At 47.1% G+C, this 17,829-nt stretch overlaps 1 protein-coding gene and 1 long non-coding RNA gene across 3 annotated transcripts in view; both read left to right on the forward strand.

Moving 5' to 3' along the window:
* Positions 1-15,627, forward strand: part of STRA6 (signaling receptor and transporter of retinol STRA6) — a 58,764-nt gene extending 43,137 nt beyond the window's left edge. For both annotated transcript variants that reach the window (XM_081207729.1, XM_081207730.1), the window contains 7 exons: positions 6,035-6,110; positions 7,934-8,067; positions 8,428-8,545; positions 10,139-10,240; positions 11,268-11,431; positions 12,181-12,306; positions 13,674-15,627. In XM_081207729.1, the coding sequence (XP_081063855.1) occupies positions 6,035-6,110; positions 7,934-8,067; positions 8,428-8,545; positions 10,139-10,240; positions 11,268-11,431; positions 12,181-12,306; positions 13,674-13,852 (899 nt within the window). In that variant the 3' untranslated portion in view covers positions 13,853-15,627. The remainder of the gene's footprint in view (positions 1-6,034; positions 6,111-7,933; positions 8,068-8,427; positions 8,546-10,138; positions 10,241-11,267; positions 11,432-12,180; positions 12,307-13,673) is intronic.
* Positions 1-17,829, forward strand: part of LOC308594675 — a 106,033-nt gene that overhangs the window by 35,665 nt on the left and 52,539 nt on the right. The gene's annotated exons all lie outside the window — the stretch shown is intronic.

A 17,829-nucleotide genomic window follows, 5' to 3' on the forward strand; every position in this document is an offset into this window, starting at 1 on the left:
TTCAATTATTCCTCCCCCCCCCAAAAAAAAATAACGAAACTGTAGGAACAAGAACTGGGTCACAAGCCCAGTTATCCAAGAAGGTCTCCACATGACATACAGTCTAGTCTTTTGTATTTATCTTGGAGCATATCTCTAAGCACATTAATGATCAATATATCCTCTCCAGAGCTGGTTGGCCCCCTAACTGAGAAGCTAAAAATAATGATAATAAATGTTGAGCCAGCATTTTAGTCATCGTTCCCATAATTCAATTGAAGTGACCTTTCCCCTTTCCCAAGTTTGCTGAGCTATCAAAATGTCAATTAACAGATACATAATGAATTCAGCTTAGTGCCAAGATCTTTTAAATCTCCTAGAATTCTCTGCACAGGATCTAGCAGCATGAAAACACCTGTCAGGTTGCTTTTGTACTTTATTCCAGAAGCAGTTATTCTGCATAAAAAATTAAAATTAAAAGTAAGAAGAGCCCTGTTGGATCCAACCCATTCTTGATGTTTCTTTTCAAATCCCTGCAACGGGGCGAGCTCCCATTGCTCTGTCCTAGCTCCTGCCAGCCTAGCAGTTCGAAAGCACGCCAGTGCAAGTAGATAAATAGGTACCGCTCCAGCGGGAAGGTAAATGGTGTTTCCATGCACTCTGGCTTCCGTCATGGTGTTCTGTTGCACCAGAAGTGGTTTAGTCCTGCTGACCACATGACCCCAAAAGCTGTCTGTGCACAAATGCCAGCTCCCTCTGCCTGAAAGTGAGATGAATCATAGAATCATAGAATTATAGAGTTGGAAGAGACCACAAGGGCCATTGAGTCCAACCCCCTGCCAAGCAGGAAACACCATCAGAGCACTCCTGACATATGGTTGTCAAGCCTCTGCTTAAAGACCTCCAAAAGAGGAGACTCCACCACACTCCTTGACAGCAAATTCCACTGTCGAACAGCTCTTACTGTCAGGAAGTTCTTCCTAATGTTTAGGTGGAATCTTCTTTCTTGTAGTTTAGATCCATTGCTCCGTGTCCGCTTCTCTGGAGCAGCAGAAAACAACCTTTCTCCCTCCTCTATATGACATCCTTTTATATATTTGAACATGGCTATCATATCACCCCTTAACCTCCTCTTCTCCAGGCTAAACATGCCCAGCTCCCTTAGCCGTTCCTCATAAGGCATCGTTTCCAGGCCTTTGACCATTTTGGTTGCCCTCCTCTGGACACATTCCAGTTTGTCAGTGTCCTTCTTGAATTGTGGTGCCCAGAACTGGACACAGTACTCCAGGTGAGGTCTGACCAGAGCAGAATACAGTGGCACTATTACTTCCCTTGATCTAGATGCTATACTCCTATTGATGCAGCCCAGAATTGCATTGGCTTTTTTAGCTGCCGCGTCACACTGTTGGCTCATGTCAAGTTTGTGGTCAACCAAGACTCCTAGATCCTTTTCACATGTACTGCTCTCAAGCCAGGTGTCCCCCATCTTGTATTTGTGCCTCTCATTTTTTTTTGCCCAAGTGCAATACTGCCAACCTAGCAGTTCGAAAGCACCCCTGGGTGCAAGTAGATAAATAGGTACCGCTTACCAGCGGGAAGGTAAACGGCGTTCCGTGTGCTGCGCTGGCTCGCCAGATGCAGCTTTGTCATGCTGGCCACGTGACCCGGAAGTGTCTTCGGACAGCGCTGGCCCCCGGCCTCTTTGAGTGAGATGGGCACACAACCCCAGAGTCTGTCAAGACTGGCCCGTAACGGGCAGGGGTACCTTTACCTTTACCTTTAATACTTTACATTTCTCCCTGTTAAAATTCATCTTGTTTGTTTTTGCCCAGTTCTCTAATTTGTCAAGGTCATTTTGAAGTGTGATCCTGTCCTCTGGGATGTTAGCCACCCCTCCCAGTTTGGTGTCATCTGCAAATTTGATCAGGATGCCCTTGAGTCCATCATCCAAGTCGTTGATAAAGATGTTGAATAAGACCGGGCCCAAGACAGAACCCTGTGGCACCCCACTAGTCACTCTTCTCCAGGATGAAGAGGAACCATTGATGAGCACCCTTTGGGTTCGGTCAGTCAGCCAGTTACAAATCCACTGAGTGGTAGCATAGTCAAGACCGCATTTTACCAGCTTCTTTACAAGAATATCATGGGGCACCTTGTCAAATGCCTTGCTGAAATCAAGGTAGGCTACATCCACTGCGTTCCCTTCATCTACCAGGCTTGTAATTCTGTCAAAAAACGAGATCAGGTTAGTCTGACATGACTTATTTTTCAGAAATCCATGCTGACTATTGGTGATCACAGCATTCCTTTCTAGGTGCTCACAGACTGTTTGCTTAATGATCTGCTCCAGAATCTTCCCTGGTATTGATGCCAGACTGACTGAGTGCCACACCCCATAGTCGCCTTTGACTGGACTTAACCATCCAGGGGTCCTTTACCTTTTACCTTTTTTATTTCAAGTGTAAGGCGTCATGCAACTATTAGCTCCAAAACAATTTCCATTGTTTACTTTATTTCATAAAATTTATACAATGCTTATTTTTTTAAAAAAACCATCAGAGTGGTTTACTTTAAAACAGACAAAATTTTAAATACGGTACTAAAACAGCTTAAAACTCACATCAACTTTCTAGCCACCTGGTCAGGCTTGTCTAAACTAGCATGGTTTTTTGTTTTTTAGTTGTGTCAGACTCTTTGTGACCCCATGGACCAGAGCACGCCAGGCACTCCTGTCTTCCACTGCCTCCCGCAGTTTGGTCAAACTCATGCTGGTAGCTTCGAGAACACTGTCCAACCATCTCGTCCTCTGTCGTCCCCTTCTCCTTGTGCCCTCCATCTTTCCCAACATCAGGGTCTTTTCCAGGGAGTCTTCTCTTCTCATGAGGTGGCCAAAGTCTTGGAGCCTCAGCTTCAGGATCTGTCCTTCCAGTGAGCACTCAGGGCTGATTTCCTTCAGAATGGATAGGTTTGATCTTCTTGCAGTCCATGGGACTCTCAAGAGTCTCCTCCAGCACCATAATTCAAAAGCATCAATACTCCAGCGATCAGCCTTCTTTATGGTCCAGCTCTCACTTCCATACATCACTACAGGGGAAACCATAGCTTTAACTATATGGGCCTTTGTTGGCAAGGTGATGCGTCTGCTTTTTAAGATGCTTTCTAGGTTTGTCATTGCTTTTCTTCCAAGAAGCAGGCGTCTTTTAATTTTGTGGCTGCTGTCACCATCTGCAGTGATCATGGAGCCCAAGAAAATAAAATCTCTCACTGCCTCCATTTCTTCTCCTTCTATTTGCCAGGAGGTGATGGGACCAGTGGCCATGATCTTCTTTTTTTTATGTTGAGCTTCAGACTATATTTTGCACTCTCCTCTTTCACCCTCATTAAAAGGGTCTTTAATTCCAGTGAAGGCACCTGCCTGAGATCAATAGACAAACTGTGGCTGCTGTCACACTAAATGATCAAGTTCTTACCAATGTGCTGTGGGTCTTGTGTGGCACCTGCAGAAGGGCCAGTTCCATCAAGTGAAGCAGCCAAGGGGACCCAGGAGGGCAAGGCAATCTCGTAAGGAGTTATGGCCCAGATCCAAAGGTGGCAAAACTCTTTTAGCCTGAGGGCCACCTTCCCTTGGGGGCAACCTTCCATGCCAATGACAACCTTCCATGCCAGAGGCCAGAGTGGGTAGGGCTAGCAATTGGACTCTTGTGATAGGTTACATTCCATAGGAGACCACAATACCTCAGGGACTGCTTCTCCCTATATGGACCAACTCAGTCCCTGCAATCATCCTCTGAGGCCCTTCTTCGTGTGCCTGCTCCACAAGAGGTCCGGAGGGTGGCAACATGAGAGCAGGACCTTTCTGTGGTGGCTCCCCATTGGGTGAATGCTCTCTCCAGGGAGACTTGCCTAGAGCCTTTGTTGCATATCCTTATGCGCCAGGCATAAACATTCCTCTTCTCCCAGATCTTTGCCTAATTAAACAATCTATGGTATTCTAAACAAGGGCAGGGGTTGGTGGCGTTGTATTGTTTTAGTTTCCTACTATGTTGTGCATTTTTTGAGTTTATATTATGGCTGCCATGTCTTGAAGAGCAAAAACAGAGGACACTATGGTGACTCTCATTTTAAACACCCTACTATATGTAAGCTATAGAAGCTGTAATATATTGCTGAGGGGGGCAGGAGAAGAGAAGAGGAAAGCAAGTCTTCAGCCACCAGTTATGCCTACGTCTCATCCAGAAATTATAGCCAGAGATATTTTGGCAAATTTGAAAATCCACCCGGACAGAAATTTTACCCCTGAAAAAGAGGAGATTCGTCATCCATCAAACCAATGCTTAAAAAAAATACATACATTTGGGGAAAGGGTGCATAAAACTGAATATATCAATGAAAATTGCATATGAAATGCATCTGCCAGGGATGCTTCAGTTGTGATTCCTACGTTGCCGAGGGTTAGACTAAATGACCCTTTTGGTCCCAACTCGACAGTCCTATGGTTCTTTTACTATATTGGGAGAAATTGCTTACAAAATGTGTGCCTTAGTCGAAATTGCATGCAAAGGACAGATTCACACTATAATGCACATGAGGGCTTTTTATTGTTTTTAAAAAATCACAAGTTGGCTGCAGAAAGGGGGACAATAGAATTTAAATGGGAACAATGAGAAAGCAAGGGCTTCTGCCTCCTCCTCTTGCCCCTCTGCTTCCCCTTAAGGGGGGGGGCGGAACGCGAACCACTCTTTAGCACTCAATCAGAGTAAAAAGCAATTTGGTTTTTTCTGGATTGGCCTTTCTTCCAATTTCGTTCTAAACCATGGATGTAGCCAGGATTTATGGGGGGGGCAGGCTTTATGTGGGGGGGTAGAACTTCAGCTAGTTAAGTATTTTATATTGATCTACTTGATTTAGGGGGGCAGCTGCCCATGCACTAAACATTGGGTTTTCCCCAAGAAAGGAGTGGGAGAAGGGGAAAAAGCACATGGGCCTCTGCTTTCTAGGCATGGGAAAAGCAGAAATGTGCATGAGCACTCTGAGAACCAAAATTCCCCAATCCTTCCATCCTTAGTCGTGGTCATTGCATTATTGTCCTCAAATTGGACTGTTGCTACAAGTCGAAAGGATGGTTAGCGCGTTCCCCGATTACTACCTGGGTATCTTTCCTCTGATGAAGAGGGCAAGTTCCAAACACTGGGATGCTGATACGGCTGTGTAGTTATCAAGTTGGCTGCCTGCCTCACGTGCTTCAATGTTTCTCCAAATGTTTTTCTTTTCTTTTTTGAAATCCTAAGTTCCTAGCCCTCACGCTGTGTGTGCAGAGACCTTTCTGAAGTTCAGAGGGGATGGGTTCTGGATGTAGGGAAACCTTGCAGATGGGATCAGGGTCTGTGGTCAAAGTTTCCTAATCTGAGGGGGCGTCTTATGGCATGCAAACATCCTTGTCATTGTGGGGTCCGTTGGGGGTTTCCTTTATGCGGATTCGCCCTCATTCCCTGCTTTCTTTCTGGGCCATTTGCCAGCAAGCTAAAAGCAGCGCTCAATGCCAAGAAGCAAAGGGGGCGTGAAATGCAGGCAGCAATTTCACCCCGCAGATGGTAGTGCAGTGCTCACAAAGGCTTGCGGGGGGGGGGAGGAAGTGGTAGGATCCTGCATTTGGCACAGAGAGGATGGGATGGAAAAGATTCTGCATGGAGGAGGGGGAGGGGTGTGCATAGCCGATGACAGGCTGACTGACAGGCAGGCAGGCAGGCAGGCAGACAAATGGGCTGCTGCCTGTCTTGTCAGCTCTCCCTGGTGATAAGGACCCTCCCTCTTGCTATAGCAGAATGGCAGAAGCACACCTGAACCAAGGTAATGCGTGTGAGTCAGGGAGCACATCTGCACCAAGATACCACTTTAAGCAACCCCCTGCTTCCCCCAAAGAATTATGGGAGCTGTGCTTTGTGAAGAGTGCTGCTGAGAGTTGCTAGAAAGTCCCGATTCACCTCCCAGAGCTGCAATTCCCAGAGTTCCCTGGGGAAAGAGGGACTGGTTGTGAAACCACTCCTGTTTTTTGCAGTCTGCTTCGTCTCCTCCCTGGTCGTCTCCTGCCTGCTGACTTTCTGTATGCTGATGAAGTCCATGGGGAAGCACAGGTGAGCCTTGTCCTCCTGGACTCCACCGGGGGCAGGGAAGGGAGGTCCATCAGGACAAACGGGGCTCTGCCCCACCCAAATCAGGCTGCCCCAAGCCAGCCCCCTCCTGCTTCTCTTAACTGGCAAGAGATATGGCATGGCATTCCCTTCGCCTTCCTCCTGCTCCATTTCACTTTAAGTGCTCCAGCTGAAAAGCCCAATCTAGCATTAAAGAAGCTCCGTGGTTTGTGCATCAAGCCACTTCCACTGTTGTTCTCATCCCTGCTTTGAGAACAAATGCCTTCACTTAGCATCCACCATCCTAAAAGTCCTTCTTTCGCAATGAGGGGTTGATCTATGGAAGTCCTTCCCCCGGGAGGGAGGATGGCCGCCAACATGGATGGCCTTAGAAGAGGATTGGACAAATTCATGGAGGAAGAGAGGGCTTTCCATGGCTACTGCGATACCACAATAGCTGTGCTCTGCCTCCACCGTGGGAATATACAAAAATGCAAACACAACACGCTAGCTAATAGCTATTAGTAAATATATAATCGGTATGATGTCATTCAAAATAAGCAAATAAGCCACTTCAAAATAATATACCGTATTTTTTGCTCTATAAGACTCACTTTTTCCCTCCTAAAAAGTAAGGGGAAATGTGTGTGTGTCTTATGGAGCGAATGCAAGCTGCACAGCTATCCCAGAAGCCAGAACAGCAAGAGGGATTGCTGCTTTCACTGTGCAGCAATCCCTCTTGCTGTTCTGGCTTCTGAGATTCAGAATATTTTTTTTCTTGTTTTCCTCCTCCAAAAACTAGGCACGTCTTGTGGTCTGGTGCGTCTTATAGAGTGAAAAATACGGGTATATATCATACAACACATATCACAAAATATACAAGTGGCTGCAAGTTGTTATGTGTATCAGGGTCAAACAAACGTTCAAACAACCTTTATTGCTGGAACGCCAAACCGTCTCTCAAAGGAAGACGTCTCAGCAGCTACATTATCCAGTGAGCACTGATCCACTAGTATGTATATTTCATTGATAATTATTCACTGATGAAGACTTTATTTCGAAACAGTTGAACTATTCCGGATGCACTGTCCTTTTGAGACTTCGGAGAAACGTCTTCCTTTGAGACTTGTGTGAGACTTCTTCCTTTGAGAGACGGTTTGGCGTTCCTCACTATTCATTGGTTGTTTGAACCTTTGTTTGACTCTGATACACATAACAACTTGTCTATTTTGTGAGATGTGTTGTATGAGATATATATAATTTTGAAGTGACTTATTCGTTTATTTTGAATGACATCATACCAATTCTATATTTACTAACAGTTCTTAGCCAGCGTGTTGTGTTTGCATTTTTGTAGATTGTCACATTTTGCAACACAGGGGTTTGTGTTTGTTTCCAGCTTCTGAATACAGTGGTGCCTCACAAGACGAAATTAATTCGTTCTATGAGTTTTTTCGTCTTGCGAATTTTTCGTCTTGCGAAGCACGGTTTCCCATAGGAATGCATTGAAAATCCAAAAGGAAACAAAGTTGCAAGACGTTTTCGTCTTGCGAAGCAAGCCCATAGGGAAATTCGTCTTGCGAAGCAATTCAGAAAACGAAAAACTCTTTCGTCTTGCGAGTTTTTCGTCTTGCGAGGCATTCGTCTTGCGAGGTACCACTGTACTAGTTGCTGGAAACCACAGGAGGGGTTTCTGCAGGAGTAGATGAGGAGCCCCTTTGGCGTGGTCCAGCAGGCTGTTCCTATGTTTTCATCTATCCTCCTTAGGTGCTCTCACATTCCACTTGTCTGCATCTTCCCCCCGGTTTCTCCCTCTCCGTTTTCAGGATCAACCTCCAGCGCCTGTACCAAGGGGCAGTCACAGACGTCTTCTATTGCTCTCGCAAGCTTCAGCCTTCACAGCAGGCTCTGGTGTGCTGGATGTTCTTTGCCAGCTTCCAAACTGCATTTGCCTGCTTAGGTAAACGATATGCTAATTTGCGCCTTTTGTGTAAGGATTGGGGCGGAGGTCTGGTGTGTTAGAGAAAGGTGCTCCAGAGCAATTTGTGAAAAACAGAGGATAACTGTGATGGAAACTAACACAATAAAACCTTCAAGAAAGGGTCATCTCGTCCAACCCACAAGGTGCCCGAACCCACAACCCTGAGATTAAAAGTCTCATGCTAGTGTTTGGAAGGGGAAGCAGGGAAGTCAGTCCTCCAACTGAGGCTGTGGAAACCGCTGTCTGAAACCCAGGCAGTACTGAGCTGGATGGTCTGTCCAGCCTGTCCACACTGGCCGCTTCCTCTGTTGTGATGGTGTGTTCTTGCCCCTGTTCCAGGTCTGCTCATCCAGCACATCGTCTTCTTCGTCTGCACTGTGATATTCACTTTCTTTGTGGTCATCCCCCTGCAATCTGGCAGCAACATGCTCCTCTTTAAAATCATGGAGAACATGTGGTAAGAGTTCTACAAGCCTAAGGGGCAACATAGGTAAAGGGACCCCTGACCATTAGGTCCAGTCGTGGCCAACTCTGGGGTTGCGGCGCTCATCTCGCTTTACTGGCCGAGGGAGCCGGCGTACAGCTTCCGGGTCATGTGGCCAGCATGACTAAGCCGCTTCTGGCGAACCAGAGCAGCACACGGAAACACCGTTTACCTTCCCGCTGGAGCAGTACCTATTTATCTACTTGCACTTTGATGTGCTTCCGAACTGCTAGGTTGGCAGGAACAGGGACCAAACAATGGGAGCTCATCCCGTCGCAGGGATGTGAACCGCCGACCTTCTGATCGGCAAGTCCTAGGCTCTGTGGTTTAACCCACAGCGCCACCCATGTCCCCTAATGGGTGACATACCCAAGCTTATATCTGCAAAATGCCAAGATCCCCTTGGATGGAGGATGCTCAAGCCAAGGTGGAAGGTACTTCTGCAAATGTCCAGCCTTTGGTTTTGGAGCAAGGATAAGTATCAGGGCCTCCTTCCATCACACTGGCATTGCATTTGAAGATGAAGTTGGCCCTTGAGTGTCTGTTTCTCTTATTCTCCTCTTAATGTAGCAGCCACAAGCATGACAGGATCCTGACTGCGGCATGCAGAGAAGAAGGTGTTAACTCTTTCCTACCATGCCGTGGTCTCACCACCACCATCAGTGGTGCATTTAAACAATTGCCGACCAGAGGTAGCCAATGTGGTTGTCCAGATTTTGTGGACCACAGCTCCTACTGGCCGTGCCTCTGACCTTGTTGGCCAGGGATGATGGGAGTTGGACCCCACCTCATGACTCTCAGAAATCTAGGTAACTGTAGCATTTCTGAATACACCCACCCACCGCGCTGCCCCTGCCCCCCCGGCGCTGCCAAGTACTGAATAGTCTGTGTTTCATAGAACTTTGGAATGGAAAGCAACCTTGGAGGTCAACTTGTCCAACTGCAGCATCCCAAAAACATGACTCTCTAGGCTCTGCGTAAGCCTCCAGTTTAAATTCCCACAACCACAACCCAAGGCAAGCCCTTTGCACTTGAGTACTAAGAAAAGAATTCCCATTCTTATATACTGAGTTGAATAGGATCCAAAATGCAGCAGGTTGATTGGTCCTAGAACAATAGGATCCAGAATGCAGGCAGGCTGATTGGTCCGCAGGAGCCATCCAATCCAACTCCAGGTGGAAGTGAATCCACAACCTGATTGGCCTACAGGAGAATCCCCGAATTAGCCAGTCACATGGGGCCCATTGTGTAAATAACGTATATAAAGCAGACATTTCGGGGGAACTTCCATTCCTCACTACTATGAGCTGAATAAAGAGCATGAAATCCACACTCGACTCCCGAGTATATTTCACCCAACCACTGAAATCTTTGATTTACAGAAGATGTCTAGATCACTGAGCATTATTGATCTGGACAGGTTCTAAGACTGAAGTTTCCTCTTCACCCTTGCAATTTCACAGATCCCTTGAGTGGAACCATGACTATTGCACCAGTTTAAAACTGTCATGCAAATACTATACCCTGAGCAAAACTGGCCACTTCTGATTTGCTTTCTTTGTCTAGGCCTTTCTGGTTGACCTTGGTGCTGGCTGTGGTTGCACAGAACCTGCTGACTCACTACTATTTTCTGGAGCGTGGCCGCCTCCCTAGGGAGCTGACCAACAGGTGACTATGGAAGTTGTTCATCCCAGCTAGAGCATGAGAGAGCAGCACCTCACTGTCTCTTGGATTGCCTCTTGCAATGGCTGTGCTTGTTAACATCTCAGGGTCCAGATGATGGAATATGGACCACAGCCGTGATGTAGGCAATGACCACATGTGCAGTATCATATCACTTAAAAAAATCATGGCTTCCCCCCAATGAATCCTGCGAAATGTAGTCTGTTAAGAGTGCTAGGAGTTGTCTGGAAACCCCTAGTCCCCTCACAGAATTACAGTTCCCAGAATGGTTGAACAATCAGTCTGGGAACTATATAACTCTGGGAACTATAGGTCTAGGGGGGGGAGGGTTTCCTAGGAACTCTCAGCAACCTTAACAAACTACAGTTCCCAGGATTGCCATGCCTGTGGTATGAATCTGCTTTAAATGTTTAGCGTGGATATGGCCAATGAGTTGTGTTCCAGAATCAGAATGGGAAGAGTGAATTGGTTTGATTGAGCCTCTAAACCTCTTTATGTTTGCCCAGAGGTTAGGGGCATAGGAAGGCACTATTTTCCCTTCCACTCACTTTTTGTCATGTGCAACACCATTTCCGTTCAGCTGCAGTTCGTCTTCCACCTAAAATAACATGATTGGCCTCTCTGTGAACTGTGGCAAAATTGTGTAACTGACACAACTTAGGTAACTTACACTGTCATAACATTCTTCCCCCATGTTTCAGTGTAGAGAAAACACAATCCAGGGCAGAGGGGGTAGTCACAATCAATTATGTATTGATTTGTGGACCGAAAGCAACAAGAAGAGTGACTCCCAATTCTATGTCCTGGGCTGAGCTCCATTTTGGACATGGGATGAATCAGTGAACATCATCAGCTTCTGCTACCATTTCCATTTCCACCAGAATTCTCAGGGGAAGGCGTGGTGGGCGGGTGGGAATCATGAACAGAAGAAGCTCCTGCAAGGCTATGCAGGTACCATTTGTGCAAAAATAATAATCTGTCTGCACTCTCTCCACTTTTCCCCTCTGGGAAGACGGGCGCTGTACATTGTGACCTTCTTGCTGTTCCCCATCAATGTGCTCGTGGGGGTCTTGGCAGGAGTCTGGAGGATGGTGGGGTCTGCACTGTACAATGTCGTCCACTTCTGCCGGCTGGATGTGAGCATGCTAGGCCACGGCGTGGAAGTCTTTGATCCAGGTCAGCGGAATGCAAGCGGTTTGATCCCCTTTCTGTTTTCCTCGTCTGCTTTCTTTCCTTCTGTCCTGCATTGCATGCGCTTTCTGGCTATTTGTACCTAATTCAGGAAGTTGAGATTGGCTGTGGAAGCTCACTTACAACAACACACTTTGCACTTTAAAATACAGATTGGATGGATTTCACCTTCATCCCTGAGGGCGCTTGCAGACTTTCAAGATAGGATTCACTCATGTGCTGGCAATACAGTCATACCTTGGGTTACAGATGCTTCAGGTTGTGTTTTTTCGGGTTATGGACCCGCCAAAACCTGGAAGTACCAGAATGGGTTACTTCCAGGTTTCGGGGATTGTGCATGCACAGAAGCACTAAATCGCGCTTTGCACATGTGCAGAAGCACCGAATCGCAACCCGTGCGTGCACAGACGCGCCGTTGCGGGTTGCGAACGTGCATCCCGCACAGATCACATTCGCAACCCGAGCGTCCGCTGTATTGCATTGCACAATTAAAGTTTATTTTGCAGTTCTGCACAATAAGACCCGCCTCCACCCCCTGACTTAAAAAATCGTGTTATTAAATGCAAAATCAAGCATAGGCAATATCACAGAAAATGAGTTAGAAATATTGAAAACCTCCAGTGATCTTGGGGTTGCCTGGAACAGTCTTCTGCAGCAAACAAAGGCACCTGGTCAACAGGAATGTTTTCAACTGCCTGGTCCTCCCCCTGCCCCTTCCTCCTCTTCCCCTCCAGGCTACCGGACATATTGTCATTACTTGAAGATTGAGGTCAGCCAATCGCACCCCGTGATGAAAGCCTTCTGCTTCCTGCTCCTCCAGGTGGGCACAAAGGGACCCCAGCCAAGAGATGTGGAAGAAGGTGAGCAGTCTCAGTCCCTGTCCAGCCTCAACATCACAAAATGGATGCAGATAACATCCAGCTTCTTGCTCACTCGCCCACTTGCTCTGTCATTTGTGGCCAGTCAGGGAGATGATTTTCCTCCGTCATGTATGGAAAGATCACTTTTCTGTCTCTCTGTATAGATTCTCATGGGAAACACGGGGGGGGCGGAGGGAGGGGAGGAGCCAGCTTTGGTTTTGCTTCTTTGCTCCAGAGGCCTTCTGGTGAGTGCAGGTGGGGAGGACAGATCTGTGAAAGGACGAGTGACTTTGGCATCCACATTGTTTTTGTCTGATGCACCAACGCCCCAGAGGAGAGAAGCGCTGTGTTCAAATGATGCCTGATGTGGTGCATGAGCACTAGAGGGGCACGGTAATTTATTTATTTTAAAGCTTTGTTTATAACCAAGCATAAATATTTAAGGTTCCAAGGGTGTGTGATATTGTTCCATGCCAGCCCAATCTCTGAGCTGAGTGAGCTTCCAGGGATATCAGGTGAGCTTACCTGTGATTCCTTGCAGATATAATAATAATAATAATAATAATAATAATAATAATAATAATAATAATAATAAATATTGTTTATTTACACATATATGCAACCTGAGCCTCGATGGAGGAGCTCCCAGCTAGGGCTGGGTGATATCTGCTTTTCAACATCATGATATATCTGCAGCTAGATATCGTGATATACTGATATATCGCAATGTATTTTGGCTGCTGCTTCCTCCCCACTGCCCAGCCCTACAGCTGAGTGAGCCCCCATACTACTCCAGCCTGTGCCAGGAGGAGGGGCAGGGGCGGTGCTTCCTCAAAGGTGCACACACCCAGGCAGACCCAGCCCAAGAAGGTGCTCACCCACCTTCTCAGGCTCCATCCACCTGCCTGCCTCTGCCTTCACCTGATTGGGTGGGCTGTCTCTTTCCTCCCAGTCGGTCACTCCAGGAGTGACCAACCAGGAGGAATAGGCAGCTGCCTGCCTGGGAAAAGGCAGAGGCGTAGGTAGGCAGGCAGAGCCTGAGAAGGTTCTGGGCAAATACCTTCTCAGGCTCCATCTGCCTGCCTGCCTTCCTACACCTTTGCGTTCAAGGGAAGAGTGAAAACTTTTGAGATGGGACGTTTTTAAAGCAGCAATTAAGCTATAAATTTAAGGTTTGCAGAATGAAGCCTTGATCCCTTCCACTCTGGCTAGTGATGATATATGGGAAACTAGGGCAGATTTGCCCCTCCTTAGCTGAGTGCAAGGTCCCCCCTCGATGGTGGAATGGCCCTTGAGACTCCCTCTGGGCTCCCCAGGGAAAGTGTGTGTGGGTTCCTGGATCTTCACAGTGGCCCTTTTGTTGGCAGGAGTCAAGCTCATGAAGACCAGGGCGTGTTCATCGAAAGGGTCCAAGGGCAAGCGCAGCCGTGCACGGTGGTTTTTGGCCTACACCTTGCTCAACAACCCCTCCCTCCTGCCTTACCGAAAGGGGGCTCTCTCGGACTCCACCGCCAACGGGATGCAGGCCAACCCGGCAAAACCTTAGCCACCCAGGACAAAGCTTCTTGGGAATGATGGACTCCGCCAGTTGAGAAGAATGAATCCCCTGTGCCTTCTTCACCACCCCAATCCCTGTGTTGTCCTTCTCCCATGCGCTCCATGTGCCTCTCCCATAGTCTCCTCAAGAGGCTGCAGCCTACTTGCCCTGAGGCTACAGCCTTTCCTTCCAGGGCCAAAGATGGGACAGAAGTGGTGTTGGCTCAGAGTGGGGGCAAGCAGTCAGCCGAGCTGACCCAAAGATGTTGCTCGTCTGATGGCCCTCCCAGTTCTTCCTGGGCACCTTTCTCCCATGGACAAACAAGAGTGTGCAGTTGCTAAATGCGGGGGCAGGGGGGGACCACGTTAAATGTTTCATAGAACCATAGAATTGTAGAGTTGGAAGGAATGCAGGAATCTCAGCTAAAGCATCCATGACAGATGGCCATCCAACCTCTGCTTAACCTCCAATGAAGGAAAGTCCACCACCTCCCAAGGGAGACCATTCCACTGTTGAACAGCTCTTACTGTCAGAAAGTTCTTCCTGGTGTTTAGTCAGAATCTCCTTTCTTGTAACTTGAAGCCATTGGTTTGAATCCTACCCTCCAGAGCAGGAGAAAGCAAGATTGCTCCAACTTCCATGTGACAGGCCTTGAGATATTGGAAGATGGCTATCATATCTCCAGTCTCGTCTTTTCCAAGCTAAAAATACCCAGCTCCTCATAAGGCTTGTTTTCCACACCCTCGATCATCTTGGTTGCCCTCCTCTGCATACATTCCAGGTTGTCAACATCCTTCTTAAATTGTGGTGCACAGAATCGGACACAGCTTTTCACTCTCCAAGATGATGTCTTCGAGGGGATTGTCAGATATCCGCCTAAGGTTCCCCTGCAAATCTTTCTGCTTAGTAATCCCCTGCTCTCAAGGAAAGCAATGTGCTGTTATTTACTCTGCACCCCCCCCCCGTGCCGTTGCCTCCCCTTCCTTTCTCCTTGAAGACTAACCACTTCTCGCCCTTTTTGTTAAGCCACTCCTCAGGCCTTGTGTCGTGGAAGCTGGCAAGGTCAACTCCCAGAGCCTGCTAAGGTAGGACAGATCATAGTATAAAGAGAGTTGGACTCTCTGGTAAGAACAATAAACAAAATTTCATGGTTACACTCCAGTGATGGCCTGGTTTGTCTTTCGATGTTTGTGCGTTCCTTCCTGGTGAGGCTGCTTCTGAAATTCAATTTATGGGCAAATAGGCTGGATCCACACATCTATGGCCAATGTGCAGATCAGATGGGGAAGAAATTTGATTTAGTTTGCAGTTCCAGGTAAACCTACCAAATTCATACTTGGGTACAAAACTGAAAGGCAGCCCTCCTTCAGAAGCGGCACTTCTCCAAATTTTGCAATGCAATTCGCCAACAGAGTAATGTGTACAAAAGTGAGTATACAATGGGGGAAGTGTGTGTCAGAACCTACACATAATGGAAACTGCATTCAAACATCCGGTATATTAGGGGAAATTACTTTGCAAAAAAAAATGTATATTAGGGGAAATTGCATATAAAAACATGTATAGTAGGAGAAATTCATGCAACAGGGCAGATGGATTTTCATGAGGGTTTTTAAAAAGAAACATTGCAAAGTGAGATGTGGAATATGGAGAACAGAGCCTAAGAGTGGGAAAAGGAGAAACTGAAATTGTCAGGTTAGCCCTAGATTTTGGAATTTTGTAATACAGTCTGTAGCATAAAACTTAACAGTATGTGTTCCAAATGCATCCTTTAGGATAATTTAGAAATATGCATATTGAAATAAAATGTGTGTTTAATTAACATATTTTGTGATGAAAATATATACCTATCTAGTCTGTCCATGGATGGCATATCCAGCGGAATAAGTATTTAAATGCATCCATCCTCCATGTGAGCAGTCATGGAGAGGCAAATGGTAGGTGATCCTAATGACATGACCTTGACCATATTCCCATCATCATCATCATCATCGGTTTATTCAATCCTATATCCAGAGATGAAACCAAAGCCACTTCTCAAGGTCATTAATTTGGGTTCGGTTGTGTAGCCTTTTCCATAAATTACATAAATTCCACAATTCAAAGAATTAAAAGGGATGTATCAGGTATTATGGAGAGGTCATGTCGTGCTCCTTCTGGGGTAATTGTCCACCTTTGATCCCCACCCTGCACACAGCTCTCCCCTATGGCTCCTAGAAGCTGTTCGCAGGCAACAGCGACCCCTATCCCAGGAGCAGCTTTGACTGGCCAGCTAAACCAGGTGAAGGCATCCAATGGGTCTCAAACCCATTGGTGACTTAGGGACTTCCCCTGCATGTGAAGACAGGCTCTGGCACATTGAGCAGACAAAGCCAAGAATGGGTCCTATGGTCAAGAAGGTGGTTTTTGCCTGTGCTGTAGAGGGAAGTGAGGGTCAGATGGGGCTCATTGACCTGGGAAGTTGGTCTATCTAGGAGAAGGAAAATTCTGGTGCTGAAACTCTGCTGCCTTGCGGAATAACTTCAGGAAAAGAAAAGGCTCAGGAGTAAACCTTACACAAATCTGGAGTCCCCAAGACAATTGGGTGGCCCCTTGTACACCTCCTTTCAGCAACTCCTGCAGCCAAGCTGGTGCCAAATATATTGATCTGCTATCCTTTGGACCACATCGGTGAGGCCAAGAGAGAGGTCCCATCATCAGGCCAGCCCAGGACCTCCATACACCACCCAGCCTTGTGCCCCAAAGAGGTCACTGGCAACGTAGTGGCTTGCCTTCAGCTCCGCACTCTATTGTCTCTCGAGACAGACGGCTGCCAACTTAATGAAGCAGGAGAGTGAATTGGGCCCATTTGCCCTGAATTCAGTTTCATGGTATGTCCTTGAGTTCTGGTGTTATGAGAGAGAGAGGAAAATCTCTTCCCTATCCACATTCTTTATGCCATGCTTAATTTTCTAAACTTCTGTTGTATCGCCTCTTCCTCACCTTCTCTGTAAACTAAGAAGTCGCAATCGCTGCAACATTCCTCACAGGGGAGTCGCTCCCTCCTCTTGATGGTTTTGGTGATCATTTTAGACTCCAGCTGGGGCTTTGCTCTGCTGCCTAATTGGCTGCTGGCTAATCCACCCGTTCCAGGATGATGCCTGAGCAGTGAGTGGAGCTGTACATTTGGCCAGGTTCCATGTTTATGAATATGATGCAGCCTTGATATTGCCAATAACCAGAATTGTGATGCAACTAGCACCTGTCAGCCACTGAGCAATTTACCTTGTTGTGACAAAACAAACATACTCAATCCAAATGGTTTGCTTTGCTGCCAAAGGGAATAGAATATTCGGCAGATTTACCATCTCTCCTCAAAGAATGACAGCTATCACCTGATTATAAAGAATCCTTAAGTTGATTAAGCTTCACTCTATTTAATCAAGCAATTAAATCTGCATGAATTTGCTTTAAGCTGCACAATTTAGCTTTGAACAAAAAAACAAAACACATTGGTTTTAGATATTCTGTGTATGCAGCCAACAACTGCGAATTGTCTTGGAGGCAATGGTGGAGTGTATGTCCTGCAGTGGTGGAGTGTATGTCAACGCCACCAGGGGCAGGCGGGATGCCCACTCTTCTCACTGCCAGAGCTGCCAGGCCGGGCACAGGTGTGCCACAGCCTCTCTCTGCCCCCAGGTCAGCTTTGGCCCAGGGATGGAGCTACTGCTGGTGACATTGGGCCGTTGCACGAAGAAGCCGTCTCTGCAGTTCCTTTGCGTGCCAGAGCCAGACTCCGAGGAGGGAGCCTGTTGTGGGGGCAGCTGGTTGCGCCCCCTGGAAAAAAAATGTGCCTCCCAGCCCCCTCCCCACTACGCCACCGCCTTCCTGAGAGTTGTTAGGAGCTACAATTCCCAGTATGCTTAACAAACTACAGCTCCCATGATTTGGGGGCAAAAACCATGATACAAGGCAGCTGCTGATTCCTTAACACTCCGAATTTGTCA

The sequence above is a fragment of the Podarcis bocagei genome (genome assembly GCF_964188305.1).
Source record: "Podarcis bocagei genome assembly, chromosome: 9".
Taxonomy (NCBI): domain Eukaryota; kingdom Metazoa; phylum Chordata; class Lepidosauria; order Squamata; family Lacertidae; genus Podarcis; species Podarcis bocagei.